This window comes from Cyanistes caeruleus, chromosome 8, assembly GCF_971803275.1.
Source record: "Cyanistes caeruleus chromosome 8, bCyaCae1.hap1.1, whole genome shotgun sequence".
Classification (NCBI taxonomy): Eukaryota; Metazoa; Chordata; class Aves; order Passeriformes; family Paridae; genus Cyanistes; species Cyanistes caeruleus.
In genome coordinates this window covers 36,791,765-36,815,372 of record NC_141708.1, presented here as the reverse complement: position 1 = coordinate 36,815,372, position 23,608 = coordinate 36,791,765, and the positions used below count along the sequence as shown (strand labels likewise).

At 45.5% G+C, this 23,608-nt stretch overlaps 1 protein-coding gene across 8 annotated transcripts in view; it reads right to left on the bottom strand.

Annotated features, from left to right (window-relative positions):
- PRKG1 (protein kinase cGMP-dependent 1) overlaps positions 1–23,608 on the bottom strand; it is a 366,718-nt gene that overhangs the window by 201,884 nt on the left and 141,226 nt on the right. For all 8 annotated transcript variants that reach the window (XM_086900026.1, XM_086900029.1, XM_086900028.1 and 5 more), the window contains exon 3: positions 5,327–5,440. In XM_086900026.1, coding sequence (XP_086756152.1) covers positions 5,327–5,440 — 114 coding nt within the window. The remainder of the gene's footprint in view (positions 1–5,326; positions 5,441–23,608) is intronic.

Genomic DNA, 23,608 nt, shown 5'->3' with positions numbered 1-23,608 from the left:
AAACTCTGCCTAAAGCAAAGCTTTACTGTCGACAGCAAAGTTCAGTCACCTCATTTCTCACAGCTGCTCTGGCCATATTTCAAACATCAGCAACATTTTCAGTGACATCCATAAAAAGGGATGAAATGGGAGCTCTTATGAACTAATTATCTGACATCTGCTTCTAATATTAACTAATCCTTCAAGGGTTGCACAGAGAAAGTCATCATGTCTTTATAACAGTGTTTAAGTGATGGGATCTCAGCTCATTCCACTCTGCAATTAAATCAACGTGAAAAATACCAACAAAATTATTTCCACAAGTGTTCCAGAACAACGGAAGCTCTTCACTTCCCTGGCGTGGTGATCACCCTCCTCCTGTATCAGACACAACAAACAGGGCTTTGTTCTTTATTGTTACTTTATCTGCTTGGCCATACAGGTCCATAGAGGTTTTAAACATGGATTTAACACTGAAAGTTTTTCCTATAAATAAATATCCAGTCTTAAAGCTGCTCATGATGCCAGAACCTCCAGGTGTTCACCTGGGGAAGAGAAGGATCCAGGGAGAGCTCAGAGCCCCTTCCAGGGCCTAAAGGAGCTCCAGGAGAGCTGGAGAGGGACTGGGGACAAGGGATGGAGGGCCAGGACACAGGGAATGGCTTCCCAGTGCCAGAGGGCAGGGATAGATGGGATATTGGGAAGGAATTATTCCCTGTAAGGGTGGGCAGGCCCTGGCACAGGGTGCCCAGAGCAGCTGTGGCTGCCCCACCTCCTCCTTCAGCACCTCCTTTAAGGCTTTAGAAAAGGGGATAGGAAGCAGATCCTGGGAAATTTGTGAATCCTGGAATCCCAGACTGGTTTGGGTTGGATGAGACCTCAAAGCCTATCCAGTCCCATCCCTGCCATGAGCAGGGACACTTTCCACGACCCCAGGCTGCTCCAAGCCTGTCCAGCCTGGCCTTGGGCACTACTTAGGGATCCAGGAGCAGCCACAGCTTCTCTGGGCAACCAACACGCTTGGGGATGTTTCACCAGTACATGTACACAATGATCCCAGGAGGTGAATGAATTTTCCATTCTGTTTTCTCTATTTCTCCTGGATTAGTCTGTCCCTCAGTTAAAATTTCAGTTAAAATTTCACCCATTCCTGTGCCTCTGTCTCCAAAGCCACAGAAATGCCATCCTGAAGATGCTCCTGAAGAAGAAGAGGGGGGGAAAGAACGCCTGCTACACTTTGTCCATTGTCCTCAGCATCATTTTCTCATTATCATCTTCTTGGAGGAATAATCAATCCCATTTTGTCACATTACTTACAAAACCTGTAAAGGTCACAGAAAAATACAGGCAGTGGAAGGGTGAGTTTAAATTACCTTCTCCCAGGATATATCCATTTATATTCCATTTATCTCCCACCAGGCACACCAGACTGGCTGGGCCATCCCAGGTTTCTTATCTCCATGTAATATCAGAGAGATTTTAATCAAACAGCAGAGTATCTAAAGTCAACTTCCTTCCAAAGTGTGTTTTAGGGAGAGCTGAACAAACTTTACCCTGGCTCCTGTAATTGTTGGAGAACATCTAAATGCAACATCCTTCTGCAAGGCTTTTAACAAGTCTCTGCAGTTTTAATTGGCAACTCACTGCTGCCTTATTTTTCCTCACAAATTATCCATGTTACCAAGCTCCTCACAAAGTTCTGTCATTCCTGGGGCTGCAGCAAGAAGTGCACAGGACTCCATTAAAACAAAAACAGCAGTGGAAAATTCAAACTCATCCAGGCTTGGCAAGGAAGGGCTGAGCTCCCGCCTTAATCCCTCTGCGCCGCGCTGGGTTTTGTACAATTAGTGCAGCTGGCAAGCACAGCAGCTTGAGGGACTCTTGTGCTGCCTTTTGAGGGCCAGCAAAAGGATTTACATAATTTAGAGTTTAATAACTTCAGCCTTTGCTTGCTTTTTTATTTTTTTTTATTTTTTTTTTTGCTAAGAGTTCTCCTAAAAACATGGGTTGGTGTGGAGTGTAACTCCCCTGAAATCATCAGTCTCACACAGAGACGTTTCTAGGGGATGGTTTTACTTGAATTTTACCCCCAAGAGAATCCATTTTGGGTGCTAAGATCATTTCTAAAATAAGCAGAACATCCTTAGAGGATGGAGAATCTGCTCCTTCCACAAAATCTGCCCTGAACCACCTGCAAAATTTTGCTCCACGCATTATTCTTTAAGAGGAATGAGCACTTCTGCACAGTATTAACAGCAGATTAATTTCACTTCCTCCCACATCTTTTCTGCTATCAAAATGAAGAATCGCAATGTTTTAAACGCAACCTCAATTCATCTGGGGGGTTTCTGTCTTTTTTGTCTTTTTGCTGACCTCTCATAGATCATTTTTCCAACCACGTCTTTAAAAACAGAGGATCAGAGACATCGTTTTAGGTGCAGCCATAACAAGCGGTGTTTTCCTCATTCCAAACCTAATTATTTGTTGGAACCATGGAGGAAAGTCTGTGGTTCTGCTTTGAATTGCAAGCAGTATCCAGGTTTGCACACAGGCACTTGAGAACTCTGGATAATCAACAGAGAGAGGGAGAAATTAGCTGCTGATTTGGATTTCACTGAGTGTGCAGTGGAAGGTGATCTGTGAACATCAAGGAGTCAGTAAGCCTTGACAATTCCATACTTGGAGCAGACTGAACAGTTTCTACCAGAAGAAGAAAAAGCAAACCAAAAAACTCCCAAACACCCCACTAATATCTGGAAATGTAAAGCAAGCACTACAGAATAACCAAACAAAAATCAGATGTCAAAAAGCGTAAGTTTATTTTCAAAAAAGGCCACACGTCAGGAGATGTGTCCCTGCCTTCCCTGGTGTTCCTCAACACCCAAGTTTGGGCTCTTCCCAGGCCCTCCTTGAACTCAAACCCCACTCTGCTTTTATTTAAGACTGCAATAATAGGGAAAAAATATGTTGATAGTGCTCCTGGGGCAGGCTTTTCAAAGCCCTGGAGTGCCTTATTAAAGAGGTCGTTATGAGACAGGAGTCAGATCAGAATCATTAAATTTTAATATCTCCTAAATTCTATTGCAAAGACAAAGCCCTTCCTCCAGTGATTTATATTTCAAGTTTGCTCCTGCAGAGTGAGCACGAGCTGAAGAGCCCGTGTAGACTAACAGTGAATAATGACACTAAAATCTTTATTATTTACAAACCAAAGCCAGGGTACACATAAAACCCAGATCCAGGAGGAGATGTCAACTCAGCTGACACCTCATTATGGCCCAGCTGCAACGCTGAGCTCCACACCCCAATAAATCCATCCTTCACTCAACCTCTGCTGCAGCTTCATCCTCAGAAAGTAGCACTTATAATGTCCTCATAATGAAGAACAAGCAGGCACATCAAAACACACTCCTGACACTCTGGAGATGATGGAAAGCTCTCTCCTGAAAATTGGGAAGCCCTGAGTGTTTCTCTAAATGGGAGCTGGATGATGTTCCCTGACACTTCTTTACCACCAGCGCTGACTGAGTGTCTGTTCTCACTACAGTCACCAGTCACATTTCTCTGGGAATAAACCTTGGAATGATCCAAGTTATCCCCAGGCTTAATGGAGTATTTACCACCACTCACATTTCTAGGGATTTCCTACATTTATTGCTCATTTCCCGAAGGAACAAGCAGGTGTTTGAAGCTGTGTAGGATCAGCTAAGTCAATACCATGCCCTGAGGGGATGTGAACACCTCCACACCCTCAGCTCAGAGGCGAGCTGCAGCAGTTCCCCAAGCTCATTACAACCCCAAATGCACTGATTTGTGCACTAACTAGAAAGAAAATTCCTCAAAGTCCCTTGCTGGCGCTGGGAAAGAGATTAAAACCCAGCAGAACTCTAATTACACAATGCTGCTGGGGAAGGACCAGAGGAACGAGGAACACAGAATCCTCTTCCTTGAGACTGTCTGAACAGTGACCTTACCCCTGCCCCCAGTTTAAGCAGGACAGAGGGATTTGGGAGAGCTGAATGTCAAGTGCCAGTCTGGAGGGATGCTCAGGAGGGGAGCCTGAGGCTGTGGCAAAGGCACTGAGAGGAAAACTGTCAGGAAAACCTGCAGTGTATAATTCCCTGTGGGAGTCCCTTGCACAGCCAGGTGAGAATGGCCACAGGAACAGAGTGGTTATGTGGGATTCAACTCGTGGGAATGTAGGATCAGGTGCCTTTTAGCTCTGCAGTCCTGAGAGGAAATAAACAACAGCCATCTTCTCTTTGCCTTTTCTAAGATTTGACCTTTCCCTCTGCTCTTTCCAACCTTCCCCAAGCTGTATTTATCACACAAACCTGCTGCTTCTCTGAATTTTTCACCATCACCTGAGGTACCCAGCACTTGTGTAAAGGCAAGGTTTGCACAGGTGAGAACAGAGAACATCAGTCATGTCCTTCAGCCTTACAGAGAACAGCACATCCTGCAGAAAATAATCCACTTATCTGTCCCTGCTTTCTCATTCCTGCCCATTTGTTCCTTTCCTTTCTCTCTTTGTGAAGCACAATTAGGTATTTGGAAAAGGCTTTCTTCTGAGCAGGGACTCATTATTCTGGCACGAGAATACCACAGGTTTGTATTATTCAAGTCTGTACCTCTTGTTTGGATTATTCTGTACCATCTGTACCCTTCTGACTCCTCCCCCATAGCACCTTAAAACCACACAACTATTTATTATCTCTCTCTGCTTCAGATGCCACCACAAACTTGTCCTCAAGATCAAGGAGGACAGTGATATCCTATATCCCAGATCTCAACTCTGCATCTGAATTTTAACGAAAACCTATTTAAGTTGTACATAAGCAATGTGATTTATTTCCTCAGCTTAATTTCTGCAAGCCAAGCCTTTGCCCAGAACATTCATAAAAGAAAACAGGTAACAGGAGAAGTGTTGAGGAGTTTAGAGCAGGGGGTCAAGTACCATCCAGATTTTCTTTTTCCCTGATTTATTGTAGTCAGCTTAGTGGGAAAACAATGACTTGTCCTCAGCAAAAACTGAGCCTGCCTTACTGAGTTTTCCTTGAAAACCTACACAGGTCAGAAAGGGTCTTCTAAGCAATGAGAAAATAATTACCATGAGATTCAGCAGGAATTGTAAGGAAAACTGTGGTATAATTTTCAGGCTCCTCTGCGTGGGGTAGGACCAACCTGAGTGACTGAATGAAGCATTTCCTCTGCATCTTCTTCAACGCAGAGTGGCTAAATTCCATACCAAAATCCATGCCCTAAAGAGGTGAATTCACTGAGAAACATCTAAAAGAGGCTGCAACTTCCAAGTGAAGAGATGAAAAAACATCTAAAATGCTCTTACTTTTGACAGTGGCTGTCCGGGTGCAGTTGTAGAGGATGGCTAACTCCCCAAAAACTTTGCCAGGTCCCATGGTGCAGAGCTTCACTCCCTCTTTTGTCACTTCAACCTTCCCATCTGTGAGAAAAAGAAGAGAAAAAGACCATTTGAAAAGGGCAATTATGTAATTTCAGACATTTTAAAAGGAAGATTAATGTTACTTTGATTTAATTTTTAAAATGTATTTGATTACAGGCCAGGCTGGACAGGGCTTGGAGCAACCCAGGATAGTGGAAGGTGTCACTGCCCATGGCAGGGGGTGGAAGAGGATGAGGTCCCTTCCAATCCCAAACATCCTGGGATTCCATACTGTGAACAAAAATCTCCAGAGCCCTACAGCTTCAAGAGGAATTAAATGTATTATGAAGAAGAGCACATAAACTCATCACAAGATTAAAACCAACTGTTGCATACAGAAACTTTTCAACACTTGAGTGTTTTTTACTAGAGCATCTGTACAGTCAGTGTGAACTTTGTTTCACCTCTTACACTTTCAGGTGAAATTCACCCCAATTTTTTTGTGCTCAAAAAGGAAAATATTTAGGTCTTTACCACCACACATGAAAATGGCAGCGTCATTTTGCTCATTTTCCATGAGAAACTAATCCCTGAGAACACTCATCCATGAATAACAGAACTACCATCAAAAAGAAAATTACTCTGACCCGTGGCTATTATTTAATTCCCATCTCTCCACCCCTTGCCTTTCTGAATATCGCATTTTATGAGGGGAAATCTGCTTTATCGGATTACCTGCACCATGCCAGGAAGGAATGCATGAGGAGGGGTTAAAAGCCCAGGTTGGATGGAGAGAAAGAAGCTCAGGACCAACCTGTGAGGTTGGAAGTGACCAATCTTTTAAATATTGGAGGGTTTGAAAAGCAAGATTTGAAGAAAATGAGCCAAGATAAGGGAAGGAAGAAGGGACAGATATGAGGGGGCCACAGGGTTATTCCCACCAAAAAAAAAAAAGGGGTAGGGGAAAAGAGCGAAGGTTTTGAATCCTAGCACCACTAAAAAGCCTTCCCTGACACCCCAAACTGGGAAACAGCTCCAGGGATCAGGAAATACAGTCAGAGAACTGAAACACAGACTCATTTAGGTTGGAAAAGATGATTATTTATCAAGCCTATAGTGGCTGTTTGGTAAATATTATGACCTAAAGGTTACCTGGGCTGTGGGAGTGTAAAATGGTGGCAGTGTTTTCTGTAACACAGAATAGCAGAGTTGTGGGGGGATTCAAATATCTTCATTACAAGTTAATTTTTATGACTATTTTAATAAATGTTTGATTCATTTCTTCATTTTAAGTATCAATCTAACAAGAAGCACAAAAAGAGGTGTTTCTCTCAAGAATGAGCAATATCAACCTTTAGTGGTGCCTCACATACTGCAGAGATTTCTAAATTATTTTGAAGAACGTAATTTTTTGTTTAATAGAACTGAGTTTCAGCAGCTTTTTACACAAAAAGCTCTGCTGGATAAAGCTCTGCAACAAAAACCTGCAAAGGGAATGACTTTTCCTAACTTTTGGCTCATGGGTTCCAAAGAAAGATGGACAATTCTGAGCAGTAATGCACAGATGGGATCACATTATTCCCCAAGTGTTGGGGAGCACAAGAAACATATGGCTGATGAAATTAAAATACTTGTTTTAAAAGTATCAAGAAGATTTCCCAGCCCGATATTGTAGGTATTGGCAAGACTAGATAAAAGATGTTCTGTGGTTTGGTAATTAATGTGCTCTTTAATTATAATTTACTGTCCTGGAGAAAGCCTCCCATTCTCCTGCTGTGTAACTAAGCAATCTGGAACATTAAACACCTCACCATAAGATGCCCAGACCGTGAGCAAAATTCACCTCTCATGGAATTCAAAGGAGTGCTGGAGGATTTTTCCCATTTTCTTTTCCTATCTGGCAGCCTATACAGTGCAGTTTTCCATGGAGCAAACAAATTGTTCTGCTGTATCGACCTGATAAAAGAACCAAATGAAATACAACACAATATTGATCAATTAATGGAGATACATCTGCAGCTTGCCTTGGCATCTCCATCAGACAAATACTAAATAATGCAAGAAATGCTTCTCTCCAGGCAGGAGAATCAGAAAATGCTGCATTTCAGTCTAAATATTGAGCATTATTGAATTCAATATTATATTTAATTTAAAGCTTGAGCTGATTTTGGGGAGCTTTAGCTGGCATACAAACAATGCACTTTTCTGTCAGCTGTAAGAAGTTATTCCATAACGATGGGCAATGCATATGATTTTTCAAATAGAGCATAAAATGAAAATCTTAGTGTCTTCAGTTCCCCAGTTCCAAGGGCTCCAGCCATTCCCTTTTCAGGATGAACATGAGAAGGTGACAAGAGTTAAGGGTCAATAAAAGAGATCGATGCCTCCACCATCCACCAGCCTGCTCCCAACAGAAAAACCTCCAAAAATCCCTTTAACCATGCAGAACTCAAAATATTTTGAGTCCTGCAGACACCCAAGTCTCAGTTCTTTGGTTCTTTATCCTTGGATGCTTCCAGGGATGGGGCAGCCAAAGCCACTCTGGGCAACCTGTGCCACAGCCTCACCTCACCCTGTTGCTCTGCAAGATTTCTGGGAGGTTCACTAAAACTTCATTAAATTAAGCTTTTCTTATTAAAAACTAGTCCTAGGAGTTGGACTTTACGATCTTTGGGGATATTCCATGAAATCCAAGAGGGGACAGAGCTCCCCTTGCTGCCCTGGTCCCCAGAACACATCCCTGAGCCTTGGGCCTCTCAGCCAGAGCCTCGCTTTCCCAAATTAAACTCTGCCTGCTAATTACATTGTAGTTGCATATTTAATCGTGGAGCAATTAAAGTTTTAATTGCTAAATGGCTGCTTGACTTCAGAGCTGGTCCGATGAAGATGTGCTAACACTGGTGTTTGTTTGGGAACACAAACTGATAATGGTCCACTATTCATGGAATTATTCACGGGGTTGTGCCCCAGACACTGGGAATCTTCCCCTCGGTGGCTGTGGAGTGTTCCACTTCAGAGTGGGAAATATTCACAGTATTAAATCTAAAGGCAGGATTTTTATCACAGCCCTGCTTAGAACAGGCTGATGCTGAATTACTCCTGGTGCATCTTCGTCCCAGTTTCAGGAATCATGGAAATAGATCCTGGAAAATCAGCTATACATGGAAAATCATAGAATGGTTTAGAAGGGATCTTTGAGCTCATCCAGTGCCACCCCTGCCATGGGAAGGAACACCTTCCACTATGCCAGGGTGAACCAAAACCTGCCCTTGGACACTTGCAGGGATGGGGAACCTGTGCCAGGGCCTGTGCTCTGGTGAATTCCTGAATGACCTCCCAGGATGCCAGGTTCATTACGGATCATTTTAACCACAGAAGAAGAAAAACACAGATGAATGAAACGTGTAAGAACAAAGCAAAGGATCAATTTTTTCCCTTACAACACCACCACCACAGAGGTTTTGTTTTGCTGGGGACATTGGGGGTTTTGCCACTCTTAGCCCACGCAATTAAACTTGAAATAACATCCCTGGCTGAACTGCATCCATGTCCCCCAAATGAATGGAAGGATAAAGTAAATTGCACTCATGTGACTCTCTCAATCAGGAGGATCGTGTTTTTCCCCATATAATTAAATGGTCGTTCTCCCTTGCACAGAAGAAAACAGATTAAGTTGACCTGAGGAACTTGTCAGCTTGTGTGTAATCTATATAATAGACTAAATTTTTGCAATGCATTATCAGCTCTCCCTTTTTTCTCCCAGCACAGGGGAAAGGGCACTTGCAGCTTCAAGCCAAAATCTTCCGTGACTCCTAAATCCAAACAAATCTGAATTTTAAAGATACAAGAATATCCAAGAGAGAACCTGAGAACCCCAAGTGGATTTTTGTACAATAAGAGAGTTTCTTCTGTTGTGCAGTAAAGGCTTTAACAGCAGGAATGAGCCAGGGCCACTCCTACCTTGCATTTCTCCAGACCCAGGAGACACATGGAAAGCCTAATTCCTTATTTTCAGTTGTCTATCCCAGCAGTGCCTTTGGAACAGGGATAAGAGCACTGGATTTTAGTATTACTCACATTACTGGGCCCTCTTCAAGCCCTGGACCCTTAGGGAGAAAAAAAGGCTGATTCTCCCATGAAGGCATTGATTATTCAGCACAGTCCCATGCCAGGTTAAAAAATACAAACACTCCTAGTGGAAAGTGAAGAATGTAAAAAAGCAGAGTTCAGCACAAGCTCATGAATTCCTAGGATATAAATTCCATCCCACAACTCCAAAAATGCCAGGAGGGTGGGAGGAGGATTCCCTCAATTCAGTGCAGGATTCATGAATGACTATTCAATATTTGATTTCATCTGTGCCTGTTTCACACTTGGACTGCAGCTTGATTTGTTGGATGCTATTCAAGCTCTGCTCTGAAAACTGAGGAATGATTGTTTGTAGAAAGTTTTCTTTAGGAAGTATCACTCTGAATCTGCAGATTTTCCTAAACAAGGCTGAATATATTTCAAAAATGGCACCTGAGACGAAGCACAAGTTACCCTTCAACACAGTGACAAGCCCCTGTGTGTGTGTGAAATGTAAGCCCTGATGGGTTTCTCCCTTACCCAAATTCAAGAAAGTTCTGACAGAATAACTACAATATCAGTGAGGAAAAAAATAAATAGTGAGTATTTTCCTAAATTTGAAGTTCCTTTCCCACTGCAAATTGTTGCAAGAGTGCTTTGAATATGGAGAAAATATCACTTTTACTTAGATGTCTCCCTGGGAAAAGCCAAATAAATTCTGATAGCATTTTCCAGGATTATTTTGTTTAGATAAACACCTGCAGCAGGAGTTTAAAGCTCAGTCATTTAGAGTTGTGCAAATGAAGAGGAACTGAACAGGGGGCAGCTGATCAGCCTGGAGACTGATGACCCTGTGGAGCCTCATCCATATCCCATTCCCAAAAACCCTCCGGGGAGCTTTACCCTTGCTGCATAAAACCCAAGGGGAAGGTAAATGAAGCAAGACCTGAATTCTGACTCTCAAACCTCCAGCTGTAACTGTGACATTACAAGTCCCTTCAGCAAATGCATTTGAGTTGAACAAATTGATTTTGCCTCCTCTCAAACCCTCTGGGGGAGGCAGTCCCACTGTGATGGAACTGGGGCAGTCACCGGGACAGCCTCCCCAAAACCAGCCCCTGGAAATCCTCTTGCTGGGAGCTGGGGGCTGATTTCCAGTGCCAAAGGTTATTTAGGAGAGTCTGACACCAGCACAAACCCGTGCTCAGGTGCCCAAAAACCAGAAAGCAGTTACCAAGCTGCCCCCACCTCCCTGGCAGGGACCTGCTACCAAAAAAAATGACATCCTAAAACTGCTTTTTAACACTGGCTTTTAAGAAATGGTTTTGAAACTGAGCTTCTAGCCATGAATCAACATGTACCACGTCTGCAGCCTGAAGCGGTGACTTCAGTAACACCTCTTGGATTTAAATCAAGGCACACTCCAGAGAAAGGATTAGTGGAGATAAGAGCAGAGCTCCATCCCAGTTTCCACCCTTCTGCAGCCCAAAAGGCTGCAGGAGCGTTTTGAAAAGCAGGGAATGGAAAGAAGGGAGGTGACTGCCCAAATCTGTAACAGCAGCCTGGGGGCAGAGAGGGGCTGGGAGAACTGAGAGCAGCTGAAAAAAGGATAAAGAAGCTTCCCCTGGGCTTTAAAGATAGGGACTAAAAGCCAGATGAGAGGAAGGCACAGAGCACTGAGAGCCGGAGAGCGGCAGCCTGTGGAGATCCCAGAGTCACTGGGGTTGGAAAAAACCCTCCAGGATCTCCCAATCCAAGCTGGCTCTGATCCTCACCTCATCACAAACTGCTGACATTCCCTGTGAAAGGTGGAGAGTCCCTAATGAATTATCCCACAAGAAACGCTCTGCCTGCACAGAGATGGGCACTCCCAACCATCTCCTCCTGTGACCTACACAAGAAAACTGCAGCCAAAGCTAAATAAACCGGGTTTTTCCAGGTGCCTCCTGCCTGGGAGAACAGAAAACTAGTTTGGATTTTTTTTCTGTTGTTGATGATGATGATGATGATGATTACTATTTTTTGTTACAGGTGGACTGGACCCACTCCCAATGCGCATCCTCAAAAACCATATAAAACATCAACAAATATATATATGCAGATATATATATATTTACCCTGGTTTTCCAAGATTTTTCCGACTGTAATACAGATCCCTGCTCAGGGTTATGGAGAGGTGACCTCCAGAACTCCAGCACAATCTTGGTTCTCGTGTGACTCACAGAAATTTTGGCTGATGTAAGATCTCCTTCAGCATAAAGGCACACGCAGGGTTGTGTCACCCCAGAAGGAGTCCTGATCCCACACTCTCCCCCTCAGCTGGACAGATCCCAGAATAAACAGCTTTGCCTGATTCATCCTTCAGGAGGCTGAAAAAAGGAAGGAGGGAGAAGTCTGGGATCCTTGGGGAAAGCAACAGAAGGTGTGGTTTGCTCAGTTTGATTAACTCAAGGAGTTAAGCTGAAACTCAAGAAGATCTGCAGAGAGTGGGAGATGCTGGCAGTTTATCCTCACACACACTCCCTTATCCCAGTCCTTCTGAAGCCCAGATGTGAACAAAAAGTCATCAGAGAAAAGGGATGAGTTTCATATTTACCCTGGATAAAATTTTGAAAAGCTCCAATACCCTTCAGGGCACACCTGTCTAATTTGCCTCCCTCTTTCCTCGATAAATAACGAGTTTCAATCTCAAAAGCAAACAAACCTAAATGCAAACTGCTTTTCCCCAAGCACCCAGTGGAAGGACACAGCCTGCCCTGCTGAGCTGCAGTGTTTGTCCCAAATTCTGGTTCAGCACCTCTTAACCTGGAGTTATGGCTCCAGTTCCAGGAGTGCAAACTGACCCTTTTTTGGTACTTAAAGCCTTTTGTGAGCAAAACCCTCCCATTTGTTTCATTTTCACAGCCCTTCTAAGCCACTTGGTTAAAATAATCCCCCTTAAAACACTGAGATGTTCCCAGTGGAATACACTGAGAAAAGACATATTTTTCTCACCTGCCCCAAACAGCTGTTAGATCCTGCCATCCAAATTTATTTCCTAGTTGCAAACCTCCTCCCTTGCTTTTTCAGAGCTGTCACTTTTATTTCCTGGCTTTTCAAAATAGTTTAGAAGCATTTGAGCACGAGAGAAAACAGCCTTTAGTTGCCCAAGGAAGGTTTAAATTGGATTTTGGGAAATATTTCTTCTCAAGGATGGTCAGGCATTGGAAGGGGCTGCTGGAAAAGGTGGAATCTCTTTTTTGGAAGTGTTGAAAAACCATGTGGATGTAGCATTTGGGGACATGGGTTAGAAGTGTCTTGGCAGTGCTGGGTTAATGGTTGGACTCAATCTTGGAGGGCTTTTCCCAACCTTAATGATTCTCTGTCAAAATGTTAACCAAAAAAAACCCAACCCAAAACAAAAATTGAAGCTACAAACAAATAAAACAGAGGAACTGAGGATAAATTTAATTTATCCTTCAATTAAACTGAAAATCACCTTTGATATGTGATTGATAAGTGATACTGGGACATGTAGTCACTGCAGTCTCGTATCAAAGATAACAGACCAAACCCAGAGACTGAGATCCCTTAAAAAACACAAACTTATTCCCTTCTTTTCCTTTTCACCCAGGATAATCATGTGCTTGAAAGGCAGTGATAAAAGAGCAGATATATTTAAAACCCACTTCCTAGAGAAGCTGTAACTCGCAGAAATAAGAGATTAATATTGATTAAAATGTACAGAGCCATAATATTTGACACTGTTCTGCAGGTGCACGCCCACACATCAATCTGCCTGGAACAGATCCCTCAGCTCAGTGCCAAACACAACAGCTCTGCAAGGAAATCCCACAAAAACTCCTCAGGGCAAATCCTGAATCGCTCTTCCAGCCTCTCCCTCCAGCCACGTCCTTGAAGGAGGAGAGATGCTGCAATAACCAGGGAATTCTTTCCCTCCTTCAAGCCACACCACAATAATTGGGTGTGGGGGGGTGTTATTTAGCCCAATTTTAGCCAAATGCTCCAATACCATAATACTTTCTAAGGCTGTTGCTCCCTCTGTGATGTTACACGTGCTCACAACTCCTTCCTGTGGTAAATAACACAAGGACCTGGGTAAATCCACCTGTGGGACACCTGGGGATTAGGGTTTATTTGATCCTTCCAGTCCACAGTGTTTGACCAAAGAGCCAAACCCTTCTGTCACACTGCTCCGAGTGACTGCAAGTCCACATTTACCATTCCAGGGCTCGTCCTCACAGCACAGCTCCTCTCTGCCCAATTTTCCACATTTTCCTGGTAAATAAATGCCTGGGATGAGGCTGAAGGGGCTGGCAGGGAAGGCTGGGCAGGCAGAGCTCTCACTGGAGTGATTTGGATGCAGCAGAAGATCTCCACTAAATCAATGTTTTCACCTGACACAAGCAAAGAGCTTCTGAGTTACACAGAATCAGCAGCACCTTCGGTGCTTTCACTCCTTGTCCAGGCATGAGGGGTTCTGAACAGCTGGTCAATAAAACTTGGCAAGTTTTTGACAGCAAAGTGTTCCTGACAGAACAGGCACTTCAGAATTTCATTCTGCTTTTTCTCCCCTGAAGGCAGTAAGGGAATGATTTATTCAGAAAGCAAATCCTTTCCCATTTAACAAAAATAATTCTCCTCCAAGAGCAGCTCTGATCAGATTCCCAACCACCTTCACAGCACAGTGAACATCCCACTGGGAAAGAAAGGGGCAGGCAGAGCCTGTTCACCTTCCCGTTTTATCCTGCAGCCTCCCAAGGAGATGGATGCCTGGGATTTCCTTATTTCACCCCAATATTTAGTCCACTTTGCACCCAACTCTGATTTAAGACCTCCAAAACATCCTGTGGGGAAAGGAAGGACAGTTCAGAGCTGTTTTCCTTTGGGAAGAGATGGGAAAATAACATCAGGGGCTCAACCCAAATTTTATTTTGAAATGCCAAGTGGATCATAAATCATCCAGAACAATCAAGAAGAGAAGGAGGAATATGAGAAAAGTGTCAGCAGCAAACAAAGTGGGGATTCCTTGGAGACCCTCAGACACGTGGAGGGTTCAGGCTCCACCACAACATAGAAACAATGACACCTACAGAATAATGATTTCACTGCTTTAAAGAACAGTACTCCTTTATTGCCCCAATTCCCTCTCTGTTTGTCCCATAAATGACTCTGTGGTTTCATCCAGAGCTTTTCAAGGGCTGTTCCTTCCACAGAATTCCAAAAATTCACTGGAAAACAGGGAGAAGATGGGAGACAGGTTGGATTGAACAGAATTGTTCTGCCTTGCCCGTGCTAAAATACAGAGCTGAGTTTCCCTGGAGGCCACGTAAGGAACACCTTGCTCCAGTCAGCAAAGAAGGGGAATGGTGGAAGCAGTGAGGAAAACACTAGGGAATCAGTACTTTGGAAAAAAATATATGTGCTATGAATTGTAAGAGGTTATTTGATTCAAACAATAAGAAACAGGAAGAAAGGGAGAGAAACCAAGTATGTAAAATCAAGTCTTGATTCTGAGAGAGAAAAGGAGAATTTATCATCCAAGGGCTGCTTGTTCAGATAATCAAACACCATCAGCTGAGAATCAGCTCTGAGGCAAAAACCAGGGCTTAAACCACACCGAATCAGAGAATCCCAGGATGGTTTGAGTGGGAAGGGACCGTAAAGACCATCTCCTTCCTGCCTCAGGCAGGGCAGGACCAGGCCAGCTGTGAGCACACAAAAATCCTCCTTCAAATCTTGATTTTACCAGAGCTGCTTTTCACTTTTGCTTTTCTCTGGAAAACCCAACACTGCTAACACACCCCAGCAAAGACTGCCCTGTGCTGTCAGGGATGGATCAGCCCAGGAGGCAGCTGAAGATTTCTGAAGCACAAAGAAAAGAAACCCTGGCACAGGGGGAAGTGGCATTTTTGAGAACAGAGATCTCCAGGGATGCAAAGCAGTGTAGCAGGAGCTCTTTGATTTGTTCAAACAAAAGAAAAAGGGCTGTGAGGAAGTTTGGACCATCTTGGGGAGATGCTCCATCCAGGTAGGAACAACTATTTATTCTTACAAGGTCTGCTGGGTGATCAGTGCCTGGGCAAGAAACTGCTTGGAACTATGAGCTCTCATTCCAAATCCAAGCTGAGAAATGGGCAAATGACAAGACTGGAAACACCTTGTGATATAAAGTGACATGATTTCTCTGTCAAATGTGTTTGAAGTCTCTTCTGAAAACACAGCCAATTGAGTTTTAATTACTTTTGCATACATCAAGTCTGCACTGAACTTTCAAGTAGCAAAGCTCCATTTCACTCACTGCCGCTGAAATTTGCACCACTCCAGGTTAATGCAATGTCTACTCCCTACAAATGTGAAATGCATTCTCTTATGAGCTGCTACTTCATGTTTGCAAATCAGCACGTCGGCTGGGCTCAGAAAATGTGATTTATTACTGTCTGGGACATGAGAGAGCAGCAGGAATCAGCTTCTGATGACGGAGGGAATACAGAGTGACAAGTCCCATTTGCTTCTGAGTTCTGTCACTGGTCTTGACTGTGGAAAAGGGGGAAAAAAATCTGATACTGCCCTCTCTGGGCATGTGGAAAACAAAGCACCCAGATCTGATCATCTGCCTGCAAACAATTTCTCAGCTCACAGGCAGTGGCTTCATGAGACAAGGTGCCCTGAAGGGACTTTTCCTCAGCAGGCCAGGAAGTTCTAGTAATCCTGGAACATCAGAAGTGTAAAAATTAAAGCCAAACTTACCATGTACTAGTGTCCTGACCAACAAAGTCAGGGTAGGAGTTTGGAATTTGCATGGGAAACAGGTTTGGTATGTTTGGAAATATTTTCACATGGCAAACACCTGTTTTCATGCCCACAGCCCAAGGCTGGAAGACTTCCTGCAACCTCCATTCCCACACTGGCCGCTTCCTCACACCACCTGAGAAGCTGAACCCCAAAATCACGCAATCCAACACAGTCCTGGGTTGGGAGAGACCTTAAATCCCACCCAGTCCCACCCCTGCCATGGGCAGGGACACCTTCCACCATCCCAGGCTGCTCCAAGCCCCAAAGTCCAGCCTGGCCTTGGGCACTTCCAGGGATCCAGGGGCAGCCACAGCTGCTCTGGGCACCCTGTGCCAGGGCCTGCCCACCCTCCCAGGGAACAATTCCTTCCCAATATCCCATCCATCCCTGCCCTCTGGCACTGGGAAGCCATTCCCTGTGTCCTGCCCCTCCATCCCTTGTCCCCAGTCCCTCTCCAGCTCTCCTGGAGCTCCTTTAGGCCTTGGAAGAGGCTCTGAGGTGTCCCTGGAGCCTTCTCTTCTCCAGGTGAGCACCCCCAGCTCTCCAGCCGTTCTCCATGGGAGAGCTGCTCCATCACCCTGCCCAAAAGGAATTTGTCCCCAGCATAAATGCAAACACAAACTTTTTTTATTCCTTTCCTTGCTAAACTTTTCCCCAGTCTCCACCATCCATTTGTTAGAAGACATGAGAAGAGGAAGGACAGGATGAGCACGGCTCAGAGAATGCTTTGGGTGTGAAAATCAGGAGAGCTGCCAGAATCGATCCCTAAGTAATCTCTACCAAACACATCAGGGCCACAGGGCCTGGGTGAAGGCACACAATTGTACAAATCAAACTTCACAGTAGACTGAAGGCTGGAATTGCAGAAGGGAACATCACTTAAGGATGAACATCCAAAAAAGAGCTGGAAAGGTTACAGATGAGGGTTTCTGAAAACAGACACAGAACTACCCACAAAGCTCATCTGATTTGTTTCCTTTCTCCATAAGCACAGAGAGAGGTGAGAGGAAGAGGACACAAAGCCAAAGAGGGTCCCAACACTGAACTTTCACATGGATTTCTCCTCTGAGAGAGGTGATTTACTCATTTTCATTGTATTTTTAAGAACTACCTCAGAACTCTTTCCCTAGAGGACATATTAACTTCTCTTCCACTGTGCAGTTTACATAAAGCTTTTTTTTTTTAACTCCTCCAAGTGACTGCCTTTTATCTACAACCTGGAATTGCCCTGACATTTCTGCAGGCTTTTAATATCAAGCACATAATATTCTATTGAACACTAAAGAACAGTGAAACTGTGCCTTGCACAACCCTGCAGACCCATAAATTCAGATGATGATCATGGATGCTTTGTATTTGTCATCAAAGAGGTGCAAAGTCTCTCAAAGAGAACCTGTGAGGACACTCCAAACTCAGACATGGGAAAAAACTGTCCTTCCCCAAAAATCAATTCATCATGCTCTGGATGAACAAGCCCCCTTCCAAGTGATGGTCTCATGATTAAATATCACCTCCCCAACATAATTTACCCCTTGGACATGGAAAATGAAAAATAACACTGTTGTACTGGAGGAGTTGTTGATCCATCCTTAAGCTTCAGTTTTGGTTGTAAAAAAACCCAACTGCAGTTGAGAACTTTTGCTGGGTAAAACAAGTTACAACCAAGAGCAACCAACCAGAAACCTTCCTGCCAGGCAGGAGAGCCCACAGCCTCTGTGGCCAATGTGTTCAGGGCTGGGCAGTGGCCAGGGAAGAAGTTGTGCCTCCTGGCCAGGGGGAATTGCTGCCATCAGGCCCTGCCCGTGGCTCTGGTGCCATTGCTGGGCCCCCGGAGCAGAGGCTGGGCCCTGCTGGGAGCCCTCCCTGCAGCCAGGGCCAGCCAGGCCTGAGGGCCCCTCTCAGCTGGGGCTCCTCTCCAGGCTGAGCAGCCCCAGCTCCCTCAGCCTTTCCTGGGCACCCAGATGCTCCAGGCCCTTCCTCAGCTGCGCAGCCTCCGCTGGCCCCGCTCCAGGAGCTCCCTGGCCCTGCTGTGCTGAGGAGCCAGAGCTGGACACAGCACTCCAGAGCTGCCTCCAGGGCTGCCCACAGGGCCAGGATCCCTCCCTGCCCTGCTGCCAATGCTCCTCCTGCTGCTCCCCACACCACCACACAGATGGAATCTGAATGGGGAGAGGTGCCTCTCACATTTCACAATTCCCACAAGGAAAACAGGGCAGTGACTCTATGCCCAGAGCAGGAGATGGGTCTGGATGGCTCCTGCTCCCTCTTTCTGGCTGTCAATTAAGGCAGGCTCAGTGCCAGAGGAGCTGCAGGGAGGGAGCTTGTTGTGCTGCCAGCTGAAAAGGCAAAGTCTGAGCCAAGCCAGCCACGTCCTGCTGAGCCATTAACGAGGAGACAGAGCTGGCTGACAGCACAAACCCGCTCTCACCCCTCTCCAGCCTCCCTCAGTCCCCTCCGGCCTTCCCCAGTGACAAGCACAGGCACCACAGGGAAATGCTTGGCATGAACACCTCGGGGACTGAGGAGGGATTTGCACCTGCTAAATAAGGTTTTTAATCCACCTGCCTGACTGCCACTTAACAGGGGATCTGACTGTGCCAGGAGCTACCTGGGCATCCACCTGAGCCTGGAGCTCAGCCAGCAGGGAGCCAGCACTGACTGCCTGCCATCCATCCATCCATCATCCATCCATCCATCCATCCATCCATCCATCCATCCATCCATCATCCATCCATCCTCCATCCATCCATCATCCATCCATCCATCCATCCATCCATCCATCCATCCATCCATCCCTGCCTTCTCCTGCCAGGGAAAAAAAGCCAAAACAAACCAGCACACCCCAGGGTACCCAGGCTGCATCCCAGGGTGGGGTCCACTGACGTCCCAAAAGGTGCTGTAAAGGTTGATTATCACAAGGGAGGAGGCAAACAGCTGCTCACGTGTCCAACTAACACAGGGGAGATGATAAATGGAGCCCTGTAGTTTACAGGAGGAAAAGAAGTATAAATATTCCATTGCATCTTCACAGAATCCCAAAATGGTTTGGGTTGGAAAGGACCTTAAAAATCATCCTATTCCCACCCCATCCCATGGGCAGGGAGACCTTCCACTGTCCCAGGCTGCTCCAAGCCCCAGAGTCCAGACTGGCCTTGGACACTTCCAGGGATCCAGGGGCAGCCACAGCTGCTCTGGGCACCCTGTGCCAGGGCCTGCCCACCCTCCCAGGGAACAATTCCTTCCCAATATCCCATCTATCCCTGTCCTCTGGCACTGGGAAGCCATTCCCTGTGTTCTGACCCTCCATCCCTTGTCCCCAGTTTCTCTCCAGCTCTCCTGGAGCTCCTTTAGGCACTGGAAGTATCTCTGAGCTCTCCCTGGAGCTTTCTCTACTCCAGATGAGCACCCCCAGCTGTCCCAGCCCATGTTCATTATTTGGTTCACTTTGGATCACAAAGAAAAGCATTGTTCTGTCTCTCTCGTCCTCTTCCTTCTCTCCAGAGGCAGAAGTGATGGGAGAATCTCCAAGGATCCTTTCCACCCCAGGACACCTGAGGCTCTGCCATTTGCTCTGCTTTGCATTTAAAGTGTTGGATGTGCCCAAAGCACTGGGCAGGTGGAGCTGGGAAAGAGCAGGGATGGACAGTGGAGCAGCCTCAGGAAACTGGGAAATTAAATCTGACTCTAACCCCTGGGCATATCCTAAACACTCCTGATTTGCAGACAAGTAACTGGGTGCAACAACTTCATCATAAATTTCCCTCTTTACCTGAAAATCCTTTCCACATTCCCAGTCCCAGGTTCTCCTTTAAAGGCTTAGAAAGCATGATAGGCAAAAATCTGAAGCATTTATTATACATTCACCCAAACAAAATGTGATTGTTTACATTTTCCTTAGTTGGATAATTGTGTTTCTGGGTAATCTGGAAAACAGGGATGTTGTGAAACAAAGGAAAAACGTGCTTAATTTGATGCACCTGTTCCATCCCTATTTCCCAACAAGGAGGAAAGGCCTCTCCTTGGATCCCAGCGGCTCCGTTGTTCCCACAACTGCAATTCCCTTTGTGCAATTAAATCCATTAAAATCCACACATGGATATATCCAATTCCCTTAAATTCTACCTCAGGGAAGAATGCATGAGCTTAGGGAGCAAAAGGCTGAGCAAGGAGTTGTCTGGAAGGTTTTATAACAAAAGTAAGTTTGCATTACAATTTGAAACCTAGAAGATTTTGTTATGAGTGCCCGTATTTGCTCTTTTCCAGGGCCTTTTGGTAGGAAAGGAAATCATGGAAGATAAACTGCTCCGACTCCACAAACTCTTATCTTCCCCACACACACTGACAGCAGCAGAATTCAGAAATAATTGAAACTCCATTGCAGAACAAGAGCCACGAACTCCTGATCAGCATCAGGAACATGAAGCCCATTGAGGGGGGAAATAACAAATATTTCCACAGCAGCAGGCACAGTTTGTTTTACCTCTCTTGATCATGGAGCTGCTCAGCCACTATTTGTTAACATCAATGCATTCCAGTTTCATCCCAGACCACCCTGATTTTTCTGTCTTTTATTTGTGTTGAGCACATAACTCCAAGGGCACAGACAAGTTAGGGAATCAAGGTCACTGTTACACTATAGCAAAAAAAAAAAAAATAGCAAACAAGGGTTGATGATTTCCTTACATTTAGGAGCCAATTAAGAGCAATTTATTACAGATAATTTCTGAGGATTGCCACGAAGCTGCTAGCAGGGGGGAGCACATTAACTCACTGTTTACACACTGTTTACTCACAGTTTGTCCTTGCATTTCCTCTCTACAAGCAGCTCTTCAGAGCACCTGAATTTGTTGATACAACACTGCAGAGTTGTAAGTTACCATAGATTTTTACTTAACCCATGTCCTACTGGAATTGTTGCCTTGGAAAACAAATCTGCATTTTCTCCTGAGGTTTTGGGGTTCATTTATCAGCCTGGCTCATCCCAGAGATTTAATCCATGTATTGGACATACAACCCCAAAATCTGTCTATAATTTTGAGGGGTTTGGTTCATTTCTGGCCTGGTTCATCCCAGAGATTTAACCCATGGCTTGGACATACAACCCCAAAATCTGTCCATAATTTTGGGGACATCACAGCTTTTTGGCACCAAAAATTCAAAAAGGACCAAATCAATTCAGTTCATGGAAGCTGAGGAGCTACTGAAATCCAGATTCCATGTTCAAGAGGGACACATCCACGTGGAAAGAGGGTGATGGATCTGCTCAGGGAGAGGAGGAGAGCAGGAGTTAAGCACTGTCCAGCCCCACTGAGGATATTCTCCCTCAAGCTATGGGAAAGGGTGGAAAGCTGCAGGTGGAAGCAGCAAGTCCCAGAGGGCTTGGGACTGTGTGGGACGGGAGATTTGGGAAGAGAAATCTATGAGCTGGATGGACTCGTTGGATCTATCCCAGGCGTATCTCCCACCCTGCTTGGTGCACTGGTTGGGGACTGTCCTGCTGGGGAGTCACAGGACTTGCATCCCAACATAAAACCAACCTCAAATGTGGAATTTTGGGTCGAGCTGGGACACAGGAACTGTGGATTTCAGCTTTGGCCAGAGGCAGCACCAGGGCAGAGAAGATTTTTCCCGCAGGTGAGGCCACCCAGAGCACAGAGCCCAGGATTTGTGTTTGACTTGAGAATTTTGACAGCACTCTGCTAACAGTTTGTTGTCCCAGTTTAATTGAGCACAAGCACTTAACATTTACTTTTCCTGGGCAGTTGAGCAGGGAAAACTCAGTCCTACATCCACACAAACTCAGCAGATCCAGCCAGCCAGCCACAGTTTAACATGAACAGCTACAAATGTGGCACTACCATCCCATCATCTGGGAAGCACAAGGGGTTCCTTGCTCAGAGGCAGAAGAGAGGACACAGGACAGCCCCCACAGCAGGTGACACAGAGAAATTTGGGAATGTTGGGAAGGAATCCTTCCCTGGCAGGGTGGGGAGGTCGCCCAGAGCAGCTGTGGCTGCCCCTGGATCCCTGGAAGTGTCCAAGGCCAGGTTGGACTTTGGGGCTTGGAGCAGCCTGGGATAGTGGAAGCTACAGCAGCTTCCACTCAAGACAAACTTTGGGAGAAGCACAGTGAGAGGAATGGATTTGAGAGCTTGGGATCCTTTCTGTGGCCTGAGGCACAGCCCTTGCTCACAGCGTGATGGGTCTGATGACACCCAGCTCTCATTTTAAAGGCTACCAGTGCCAAATTCTTTAACTCCCAGAGCCAAGCTCTTTGGATAATCAATGGGTAACCAGGATCACCAAGTTTTTTGACTCACAGAGCCTATCTGGAGCAGAGAGAAATTACAGAAACTGAAAAAGAGCACATGGCTACTCGGGGAGCTGTTTTTCCAGACTGCCCTCCACCACTCAGAGGTTAATGCAGCACTCTCCAAGCCCTGCTCAGAGCTGGAATGTGGCTGTTCAGGCACACTCCAATTTACCATGATTCACCTGGCACTTAGAGAGTCACTGATCCCCCAGCTAATCCTACACCACAGCCCTGCAACCACACTGCAGGACAGAAAACACTGCTGTTGGTGGGGGGCGAAAATCAAAGCCAAATTCCTGCAGTTTGAGGGGGATTCTGGTTAAAAGCTGCTCTTAAGGAAAGGATCCTGACAGGCTTGCACTTCCCTTTTCAGGGAACAGAAGGAAAAAAGGAAGTTTAGGCTGCAGGTTGATCTCTGCAATGGTTCTGCTGTCTGGGAGCATTTACACACAGGGGCTGCTGAGACAGGAAAGCATCAAAATATGAGGGAGATTTGTGCCCTGAGGAGGGGGAAAAGGGCCCAGGATAGTTTGGAGTAGGGTTTGGAATAGGGTTTGGGTTTGAACACTGGGCAGTGCCACCACTGACACAGAGCTATGGCTGCATTTGAGCCTTTCTTCCCCTGTGCCTCCCACTGCTGCCCACACAATGACAGCGCCTCATTTTTCCAAGGGAATCCCCATCAAGGTTGGAAAAGACGTCCAAGAACATCGAATTATTGACTAAATACCACCATATCAAATAAACCACAGCACAAAGTGCCCAGCCAGAGGAGCTGCAGGTGTACTGAGCTGCACAGCTTTTCCTCCAGGCTTTTCTTCCCCAGTTTTATGGAGATGTAATTCCCACCACAGTCACAAGGATGGGAACTGTGTGCCTGCAACAGATGTGAACCTCTGTGACAGCATCAAGTGAAAAAGTATGAGAATGGGATTTGCAAAATAGCTGCTCTGCCAAATTCAGACACAGAAAAAACCACCACAAGGAACATTTTTGATGATTGAGCCTGAAAGGCAGGAGTTATCCTAGAAGGAGAACCTGTGGAAGTCTGA